Below are 11917 nucleotides of genomic sequence, written 5' to 3' on the forward strand. Positions count from 1 at the left end.
TTCTTTAATTTCAAAGGCTTAACCCTTCCGCTGCGGCAGATTTTAGTACCTAAAGCACGTGACAGACAGTAAATGCTCAACCGTAGCCACAAAATCTTCTATTTTGGCTGTATCGTTTCAAAATCTGTTGCGTTAAATTAAGGTAGAAATACTTATAAGATAAAATTAGGCTAGAAGTGCATCAAACGACGCGAACACTACAGCGTGAGTAAATTTTTAAAGCGCCTATAGGCGCCAACAGCAGTGAAAGGGTTAAAACCGCGGCAACTTTAGCAGGTATAGGAATGATTCTTTTATCTTGCGTATTGAAGTGATTTGTTCCCAATAAACTTTTTACACACAGAAAGGTAGGTATATGTATTTAAATTTGTTGTAACTCGGATTGTGCAAAAGGGATACCTATACCTGTTAGTATTGATGGATTAAAATGTTACTACTCGAATGCTGGTGTAATACGCTTTAGCTTTGTGTTTGAAGTTTCGTTGATATATTGAGCGAGCGTAAAATCGTTCGACAGACAGATTCTTCAGGCCATAACGAGTGCGAAAATGTAAAAAAATATGGGTTTCTTTTACTCTGAAAACCAGAATACCCCTTTAAATTCGTCGCTAATGATCTAGCAAGTAGACGTAAAGCAACGTAAAGACTATAATTTAAAAAAAAGGAATTAAGGAATTTTCTGAGAAATAGGCTCATAGAACAAAATAACGAATTAAGTAAATTGCATTGGAAAGGAGGATCGAAGGGCATACGGTCGGAACGAAAAATTTTTTTACAGCATGATTCTACGCATCCTAAGGAACGAAGAATGTAATTGTCATTTTTCGCGGAAATGATGGGAAAGTTATGAAAAATGCGGTTCAAGATAAGAGTATGACCATACTTACACTACCGGCCAAAAGTTTCGAATCACCTCCCACTTTTCATCAATATTAAATCTGCTGCTAATTTTTTATAGACTTGAAGTTTATCTCAATTCTACATTTATCAATTTATCTCGTATCAATTGAATGATAAAATATTCTCAAAGTTGTTGACTCTTTTCTGGAAATTTTTGTGTAAATTGCAATGCTCAGTGATTCCAAACTTTTGGCCGGTAGTGTAGACTTATATTCCGTCTCGTTTTCTTCGGACGATGGTCTGTTCGTAAATTAACCACTTAGAAACTCATATTGAGCATTATTTACAAAGATTGTTGTACATTAGTGTTTAATAAAAACGAAAAATAATGAAAAATAATTAATGACAAATTAATCGAAACGAGGAATTCTTTGATGACACGATGCTTATATTCTAAGCAATCAGAAACCAATAGTTATTTATTCTCGAAGTGATAAAAGTTATAATAAACTATCGTAAATATAATAAAATAATCGTGATGACAGGGATACAATAAAAAAGTAAGACTAACAGAACTTGCATTTCTTAACTGTGTATCCACTATGAAAGCCAGAGGAAAAAGTATCATCTTACATATCAGTCTAAACATATACTATATGTGTACAGTGTTCTGTCGAACTACGCGTAGGTTTAGAGACGTCGACTGTCCGCGTAGTTGAGAACCATCCCCCGGTTTTACGAAAAACTGAAGTCTGATCATCTGCACTGCGTGTTAATTGTCGTTAGAATAATAACAAACGAAGTAGGTCGTGTGTAAATACTTAGTTGTTTACTAAGAGGCAGTGTTTTTCCAGAAAAGGATAGAATATGTATATGACTCGGGGAGACAACAGTAAAAAACTAATTTGTTGTTGTTTCATAGCTATAACACATCTTATTACAAGAAAAATAAACTTAGGATACGATAAAACGAAATTGTTGCAGTAATTAATCTAATTAGCTATACGTAGGCTCTCTATTTTCAATTATCTCAATCATTCGATTGTGTACGTATATATACATACATATTATTCACGCATGCACATACCGTGAAACTGCAGCTGTGTAGCTCGCAGAGACACGCTTCTCGTTTGATTTTTCTCCCAAGCTGAGCTTCTTGTATGCAGCGGCACTTAATTCTTACGAACGAATATGCTAAGCACGTAAATTGATTGGAAATCCGCGTATAATCGAAAACGCGTTGTTCGAGCGAGCACTGTATTCCCTACAAGACTATAACTGCGCAGTATAAGCGACGTTCGTCGTTCGTCGAGGCACTCGTTCGACAGCCTCGTAAACACCGACTGAGGACGAGTCGTCCTGCCCGATTTCTGATCGTGTACGCTCGCAACTGTTCTGGGAAAAATTCTAGGCCTTAACTTCTTAGAACTCGTGATATTTCTTGCGAGCCAAACATAAGAAACGCGAGCCTGGGTCGCTGTGTGTACATCGAGCCAAACATATATAAGCTAGCTGTCTGTTCGCGCACAGAAAAGAATTTTCTGATTTTATATTACTTTTATTGGCACAACCGAGAACAAACGACACGCACGTCGTCTTAATACAATACAATACGCCATACTTTTTTTCGCTCGACGCATGCGCGATCGCTGCTCCCAACGCCGCTTGGCGGACGCACGCCGATCACGGTAAAAAGACGCGCCCCTTTTAAATTCAAACCGTTACACTGTCCTTTTGAGAGTAAAACTATCGCGAGTTGCTCTCGACAGTATCTCTCGCGAGTGGACACTGCGTCGGAGAATGACTGTCTGAGAGCATCGCTCTACTCTCTGAGAGTTACGACTCGAATAAACAGTTATTTTTCATAACTTTCCCATGATTTCCGGGAAAAATGGCAATTACATTTTTCGTTCCTCAGGATGTGTAGAATCGTGCTGTAAAAAAATTTTTCGTTTCAGTCGCATGCCAAAATTGGCCTTTTTTTAACATCCTCCTTTTCGACAAAAAGTGCTGCTCTGACCTTTATTGATGAAATATTAACCCTTTGATAGTCTAATAAAATTACGAATTAGGGTGAAAGAAATTTAGATTTCACAGGTACCTTTTTAATAGTTATGCCGTGTGTGATCATTTTTAAAACACGGGATACATAACCCTACGTCATAGTTACGACAATAATATCTCGTCCCTTTCTAACTTTCTACCTAAGAGTCTCTTTTCAATTAAACAATTAAATATTTCACGCTCTGCCGGAGTCTGAGTAAAACTGGGATAAACTGTCGAAGGGTTAGAACGAAATTTGGAGGGAAGATTTCTAAACATATCGCGGTTAATTAAAAAGGACCCATAGATCCATAGATCTCTCTTTCAGAAAGCTCCTCGATTGGTTTCCACATCGTTTATCTACTCTAGAACCTCTATACTTGGTAATTCACTTGTCATCTTATTGTCAGCCGAAAAGAACACGCTTGTTTCTCATGGCACGAGCTTGAACCAGCCAGTCGATCATTTGGGCGGAAAAAGGAAACGCCCTTGGCTTTGCCACGGAGTGAACGCTCCGCACAAGAGGCGTTAAATGCGACAAAACCGTGACATCCGGTGGACACGCGGGTCGACACGTGACTCGTTCAATACCCATAAGCTAACCACTCGATTAGGATAGCCGAAACTCTGCTGAAAACGAGGTCCAACAGCCTAAGGCGCTTTGTTCGCAGCTTTTTTCCGCTTCTTTGCTACAATACTATTTAATCTCTATGTTTGGCAACTGTAATTATTATCTACAGTTGTGAATACCATTTTAACTATGCTTTTAAACTGGTACTTTGACGTTGGATTTAGGGTGATTCTACGATTGTTAGTTTTGAATAACGTTAGGTGTCGATGTTGTACGAAACATAAGATTTTAAATGGAACTTTGAAAGCATTTCAAAGAGAATTATATTGCGACAATAAGGTGTTGAGGTTTTATATGCTTGTTTTCTAACCTTTGTTTATATTATGTTGGGATTACAGTAAATTCTCTACAAGTGTCAGTCAGTTTGGATTCTACAAGTGTCAGTATAGATGGTCTGGTATGTTATCTCGCTCGCTGTCAGTCAAGCGTGTAACGCTACACCACTCGGTTTCTTTTACGAGATTTCACGGCTCGACAATTCATAATAGAAAAATATCATTTCTTTAATTTTACTTTTTTTCATTTGAAATTTATTTTAACATATTGGTGAGATTTTTCTGATAAAAATGATATCAAACACGACATAATTTGAACAACATTTACTTATTAACACGTTCACTGTCTGGCGTGATTTTCGTCAGAAAAATCTCATCAATATGTTAAGAAAAATTTCGGGATAAAAAAAGTTGATATTTAAATCGCTTGGTTGCCTCGACTCACGTTTCATCCTTATCTTTTATTCGCTGTCCTTGTCTACGTTCGGCAAACTACAAAGGCGGGCGCGAGGCTCGAAAACGTAGTCCCTGACTCTACAAGTGTCAGGGTTAGCTTCCTTGCGGACTGACACTTGTGGAGAATTTACCGTATTTGGAAACATGATTCTGTTTTTGAAGCCCTAAATATATAATAGTAAAACTGGATCAAATTCTTGCTTATAAAATATAAGTGAGGAAGGTAACAAATTTCACATGATCAAAATAACACGTCATACCTTACTTACCATTCTTTCATAAAAATGTAACAACAACACTTTCCTCCCAGTTTACTCATTACCATTAAAAAAAATGTACTATTTTATCTTCAATCTCAATCTCCTCTAATTTATCAAAACACAGTTTTACCATTACTTCTTTCAAACCCCGACGACATTAAAACCAATCAGAAAGCAAATTAAACCATCATTTCGTTCTCGAACTTAAAACGAACTATGAATATTAGGAAACCGTAGAAGAAGGAAAAAGTCCCGCTTTTAAATTACTTTCAGACAATATTCAAACACCAAGAAGACGTTTGAGAAGACGAGAAAAACAAGTCCATTGAAGATTCATCTACTGTCGGGACAGTATAATGAAGCCATCGTGGTCAGACGACGGCAGAGCGTAATATAAACTGGCCTCTCTGGTCCTTCAGCAGGTAAGTTTCAAGTCGTAGGACCGGCTTGTTAGTTTCCCTCGTTCTCCTTCGTGTTTCAGTCTGCTCATGCACACGAGACAGATAGTCAGACGGGTAGATGGACAAATGGAAAGAGAAATAAAGAGGCCGCACAATTATCTTAATGGAGTTGTGGACACCGCTGAGTATTATCGATTCTGTGCGTAAACGTCGCTACGCCACTGTACTGCCCTGTAATTCTTACACAACGGATGACGAAGAAAAATATTCTGGCGGTTTCGAATCTACGAATATACTCGTATGTACACTGCCATTCATAAAGTATTATGAATGGTAGAAAAAGTATTATGTGATTTAAATTAAGATTTCTTTCCCAAAGTTAGCCAAAATATACAGGGTGTTCGCGTTATTATTAATAGAAAAGGACAAAGTTTCGTCACAATTCGATAGATTTTTTAAATTTGCAACAATTTATATCATTCAAATTACATGTTTTCGTGAAAGTTAGTATCCATATCCTTAAAAATATACAGGGTGTTCGCGCTATTATTTTCCAGAGTTTTTCTCGTGAGTGGTAGATTTTTAATACACAATGAGGTGACTGCAACAGATTTTTAAATTTGCAATAATTTACAATAATTTAAATTACATTTCTTCGTGAAAGTTAGTCTCATCCTATATCCGTAAAAATATGCAGGGTGTTAGCGCTATTATTAATAGAAAAGGGCAACATTTCGTTATTTTTATACACAATGCGATGACTTCAATAGATTTTTTAAATTTGCAATAATTTATATTATTTAAATTACATTTCTTCGTGAAAGGTAGTATCTATATGCAGGGTGTTCGCGCGATTATTTTCCAGAGTTTTTCTCGTGAATGGTAGATATGTGAGAAAAATAGAAAAGCACAAAGTTTCATTATTTTTTAGACACGATAAAATGTCTTGAATAGATTTCTTAAATTTGTTATGATTTTCGCGTAGCGACACTACCACAAATTTCTTCAAATTGGTAGCTACAACTGTTTTTATATCATATAGAAGGGGTTCCCGCGACAAGTTCAGCATTCTACAACGAAACTCATTTTTAAACTCAATTTCGTGCGAATGTTTGATGTGACATAATCAACGGCACGCTATTAGAACCTTATTTTGATAACTTTATCGTATTCTACTTGCTGCACAGCGAGATTCCAGACTCAATTATTTTCTTAATAATTTTGTAGCAACTGTTTAGGTTTGCTTAATGACTATTAATCTTTGCCATTCAACAATAGTATATAAGGCAAATAAGGAGATAGATCCTATTTAAGTGGTAAACATACGACCTAGTTTCGATGAATAAACTGAAGCTGCAATGATTCGCTATTGGATTGTAATTACCTCTTAAATTACAATTTAATTATAATTGCAATTTATGCTTCGTAACATATTAACAAAGATTCGTAACATATTAACATGATACTTATTTTCATTTGTTTGAAGGTAAATTCAGGAAGGAAACTTGCTACGTATTACCTTTATTCAAAATTTTTCACTATTTTTAAAGCTTTCTGTTATTTACAGTTACAAAGCTTATTTACCATTATTGGAATTTATGTAATAAATTGAAAGATTATATTTCAATTATAAACTCTTCTTTATTTTTCTATAGATGTTTATATTAATTTGTCTCAGTATGTCGACCATTTTTGCTGTTACCACTACACACACGCGCTCATTTCTCCTAATAATCCAACAACCACGTTACCAAACCTATTAAGCAGTTTCCTATTTTCCATCTCCTTTCTGTCTCCTTCAGTCACGTCAATGTACACCAAAAAACCTGTAATTCTGCTTAAAATTACGCTTCCATCGTCACAATACACTGTGACAAAAGTTGCAACAGACACAATGACACCATCAACGACTTCTTAAAATGTAAACAATCAGCATCAACCGACGTCACACTACAAACATCACTTAAAACAATACTGTCACGTTGAATAAAAGAGAAACCAGATGGTCCATCTAATTCGCATCAATTCCAGGTGCGCAACTCGTGAATCATCGAATCCCATTGCCTCGAGGCGATCGCGATTGTTTCTTGTTTTATCAATTATTTTCTATTATCGCACCGGTGAAGCACGTTGCAACAAGACCAACACGTTCTTTCACGTTGGTGGAGAAATGGCTGACAAAACGTTGGAATGAACAATCCACTCGTTCTAGCCGCCACGTGAGCCGCACGTGCCAGGATCGTGCCAGAACAACTGGTGCCCCGTTGCTTCTGGCACCATGTGCGTGCAATGAATGTACACGCGTTCTGCACACGCGTCACGTTTTCGCAACGTAACATCACCTTCTCTATCGTAGGTGTTACCCTTTCCTCCCGTTGTTGCGACTTACGCGCCTTTCTTCCCAAGCTTTGTTGCCCGACTCTATGCAAATGACTTTTGTTCGATTTAACGCTGGAACCAGAGATCCTAATTGTAACGGGTGTTGTTTCACGTTTGACATACCTACAGCCTGTCCGACGATCGACGAGGAGATTTTTATGGACGTTGCTTAGAAGTAGAATAATCAAGTTGTATTGTATTAGGTGTGGAAGTAAGTTCTTTCCGACGAATTTCGGTTAATTGCGTACGGTGTGGCATGAATCCAGGAGAAACAGTGACCGCAATCAACAGCAACTCTTGAATTTGAGTGACGCCATCGAAAGAAAAAGGCCATTATCTGGACAACGCAAGAAAAAGTTGATACTGCTCCATGACACGCTCGCCCGCATACGGATGCAGGGGCAAAAGAGGTGATTTTCTCTGGATTGGGAACTTTTACCGCATGCGGATCACTCCCCTGACATGTCACCTTCGGATCGTCACCATCGCTACAACATCACTTAGCAGACACACGATTCAAAACTCTCGAAGACGTTCGAAAACGCCTGGACGAGTACCTACAGATACTTTTCACCTTACGAATTTTTTCGGTCGGAAGTTTCATTTTAAATTGTACGTGAAATCACGCAGACCAGTTAGAACGAGCCACCCGCTTTGCGAATTTCCGATCGTCAGGAACCAATTAATTCGTAAAGGCGGGAACTAAGTAGGTGAATTCTTCCCGACTGGATTCGCATAACCGATTCAAAGGCACCGAGTTCCTATCGCGATGGTATTCGCAAGCTCCCAGAAAAATGGCAAAAGGTCATCGACAATAATGGAAATAATTTCGATCACTGATCTGTTTTCATTCTTTTCAAATAAAACTTTGATTGTACCCAAAAGTCGGAGAGAATTCATTTCAGAAACGGACAGTCCGCCGTGTATAAAGAGGAATACTCTATTAGGACAGTTACCGAATGTGAAACCAACCTGGATAGTCATTACAAAGTTATTCAGCTTAGAGTTTCATAATATAACGAATGTACAAATCTGTTCCATTTAAATGGAAACACACGAATAGGTATCTCGTAGACCGTTGAAGACACGAATACATTGTTACTATGAAAGTTATTTGGTATGGAGAGGGACATTGTGTCGTGCACATAGCTCTATTTGTTTATATATCTTCATTCATAATATGATAACGTTTGTTGAGACGAGTACAACGGTGCGTGGCGTGAGGTCATTGACTCTAGTAGAAGATAATAAATCAGCGAGATTCCAAGGAGTCAGGACAATACGCGAATCGCGAGTATTTACAAGGAAACTTCGATAACGCAAATATTCGAAAAAATTTGAAACTTTGCAGAAATGTGCAAGTTCATGTGATGGTAATAACGAAACTATTTTTCGTTTTCGCAATGAAACGCTCATAGGGGTGAAAACACCCTAAACAAAATTACGAGTTTTCATATTGTCGTGAATGTTCACGAAACCGTACAAGATATGGGGAAACGTTAAATTCAAAGTTTCTGACGTTCTATATTGTAGTGGTAAGAAATTTTCAAAAAACATGCTTTTTTCTTCCCCGCCATTCTATCTTTCGAAAATTATTTACTACCATAATGTAGGTCGTTATAATCAAAATGAGACATTAACAATTATTAATGAAAGCGTAAGGAATTAGTTTATCTTAATTCAACTTATTTCAAGTTTAACCAATTTCACATTACCATGAATCGTCTAAAATCATAGTTAGATTAAATCCACGATACCCCTGCACTACATAAAATAGAACTAATTATTGAAATTATACCACGAAGAATATTCCCATTTCGATATTCATAGAACAAAGTATTAATAAATGAAATTCTGTTTAACGTAAAATAATTATGAATTAAATGTTCCTTTAATTTTATACAGAAATACATCAAACTTCGTCGTTTTCTTGGTATTTCAAAATTAACCGCATTACATGTCAAATTAATAGGTACAACCCTACATAAATAGGAAGATAGACTTATTCATAACACACTTTGCAAGTCGAACTTATCGCGAATGAAATATTTATTTCCCCCCGCAAACTTTACGACGTTGATAAAGATCCTAGTTTCAAGAATTCACCAGCATAATGGTGAAAATCGTCGAATAAACTGTCTTTGATGTTTGTAAAAACGCTTAAAAAGGGGTCACAAGTAGGGGTCGAAAGAGAGCCACCCGCATTTTTCACGAGAACTATACCCACCACTCAACCTCGCAAGTTTTCAGGATTACCATCGAGTTGAACTCGATGATAAACAACTTGAAATGTAACTCCTAATGGCACGTAACAATGCTATTGTACGAGTGTGACCAACTGCCGAGCCTGACACTACGTCCTCAACGACATATGGGACAGAGTCGATGGTCTTGCAATGATACTTCGTGCTTTGTACTTTTCTGGTCGGATGAGCTTTGATAGCACCTTGAAAAAATAAGGGTCAGTACTTGAAAGAGATCATTCGCTTGCTTTTGATACTGATATCGTGGATCGATGATTTTTGTTCAAATTCAAAAAACAGTTTGTACACACGTGAATAGACAGTGTAAAAATTTGAATTTGTTTCGGTGTATCCATTGGGATTAAAGTAATTCAAAAATGTTAGATCATCCCATAAGTACGTGTTGAATTTTATTATTTAGATCAATATTTGAAAACGAACCTTTAAATTTGATTAAAAAAACGTAAGAAAACTTCTTATTTCATAAGTTTTTTCTATTTTCTTTTGTTTCTTTTGGCACGACCATTATGTCGTTAATATAGTACTTCCTCGGATTTTCATTAATATATTTTTCGCTTAATTCAGTTTAATTTACGCATTTCTTCAGTTAGGCGTTACGTTATTATATAATTCATAATAAACGTAACTAATGTTCGATACTGTCTGATATCTAATAAATACTATTTCAGGTGCGTTTAAATAAACGAAAGATTTAGTTGCAACTATACGTTGAAACACTTATCGAAAAAGTTAGGTTAGGTTAGGTATGCACCACTTTGAAACGTATAAAAATAGGTAAAATTTGGGAATTTTTCTCATAGGTGACTACTAAATGAAATCTTTCAAATTTTTCACAGGATATAAGTGTACCTTTCACCCTTTCTCTCCGATTTTGACAAAGTAAAAATGTTACAAAATGGAGAAGTTATTCGCTAACTGCGAAACCCATTCTCCTGGAGAAAACAGCTGAAAGTTACATTTATATTTTTCAGAAAAGCTGAAACTTTTCATTTGGTACCTACCTATGAAGAAAATTACCAAATTTGATCTATTTTTATACGCCTCTATTGGTGCACTAACACCTATTTAGAGTCGAATGCGACATTTTTCGTTTTTCGATTAGGATTGAATCGATACGTACTTTATGCGGCCTAGAATGCGGTTTCGGGTCCTTATTTACTCAGATTTCGTAAACTTCGACGCCTGACCGATTTTACTACCTGGCTATATTTCTTCCTAACTATACCTAATATAAGCCGTATTTTATAATTTCATTTGAATTTTTATTCGTACAAAGTTAATCTTCTTCTCTTCCTTTCAGTTTAAAAGAAGGCACTTTTAGATACGTAAACAAATTACGAAGGTCTTTCATAGAAAACAACTGTGTGTAACGAAGGATGTAAACATTACAGTACATGTTTCAAATTGTAAATACAAAACGCTCTCGTACCTTAAGATACAAGTAGGTTCTGCGAGTGGCTACAATTGAACTGTTTTCAGAACTGATCACGGTGTTTCGCGGCTTTGTGTAAAAATCAATGGAAGTTAGTAAAGAAAGGAAAAGAACTAAGAGAAAAGGAAAGAAACTGTAGGAGAACATAGAAGAAATAAACAGACGTAAAAATAAAAAAAATATCAAATTAAAAGAGACTCACGTTCATCCTTGATCGGAAAACAGCTTGGTGTTTCGATCTTCCGTTCTAAAACAAAAGGAAAAGAAGAAACCAATTAAGTCCATTAAAGCAAATCATTAACAGAACTTAAGTGTAACATGATTTTTATAAAACAACACAAATTCCGGAAAGAAAAAAGGGAAGAGAAAAATGAGAAACGACGAAAACTATTTTTCTGTAAGAACAAAATCGAACAAGTTGAGAAACGAAGAAAAAGGACAAAAGAAAAAAAGGAAGCTGTTAAGAAATTCCCTCTAGCAGCGGTTGCATATACAAGCAAGCAACTGCACCGACACTCTGATTAACTCGGCTTTTTTTACTGTCTCGTTTGCGGTTTTATAGCAAGATTTCAAAAACGCTAAGACAATGCGCCTGCCTTATCCAGCCAAGCACCATAACGTTTTTATGGGACATCATGTCAGCCGTGTTTCAACTCGACGGCACTTCTCCCGCGGTGGGATCATAAATAATGTACCTGAAAACGAGCACACTCGTTTATTGTGGACCTACCTGTGCAATATCCTGATTCATCACCTGCGCGAATTAAGTTGTTTATCCACATAAATTGAAATTATTGACAATCAACTTGAGTAGATTATTTATGTTGTACACATATATTTATTTAAGCGAAATAAATGAAAATACTTCTTGGTAATTATCACTTTATTGTATAAGTACGTTATACGGTTGTATACAGGATGTCTTTTTTAACTGGA

At 36.4% G+C, this 11917-nt stretch overlaps 1 protein-coding gene across 1 annotated transcript in view; it reads right to left on the reverse strand.

The window, feature by feature from the left end:
* LOC108574504 (LIM/homeobox protein Lhx3) overlaps positions 1–11917 on the reverse strand; it is a 99439-nt gene that overhangs the window by 71577 nt on the left and 15945 nt on the right. Inside the window, exon 2 of the mRNA XM_017937110.1 lies at positions 11184–11228. Within this exon, the coding sequence (XP_017792599.1) occupies positions 11184–11228 (45 nt within the window). The remainder of the gene's footprint in view (positions 1–11183; positions 11229–11917) is intronic.

The sequence above is a fragment of the Habropoda laboriosa genome, unplaced genomic scaffold, assembly GCF_001263275.1.
Source record: "Habropoda laboriosa isolate 0110345459 unplaced genomic scaffold, ASM126327v1 scaffold193, whole genome shotgun sequence".
NCBI lineage: Eukaryota > Metazoa > Arthropoda > Insecta > Hymenoptera > Apidae > Habropoda > Habropoda laboriosa.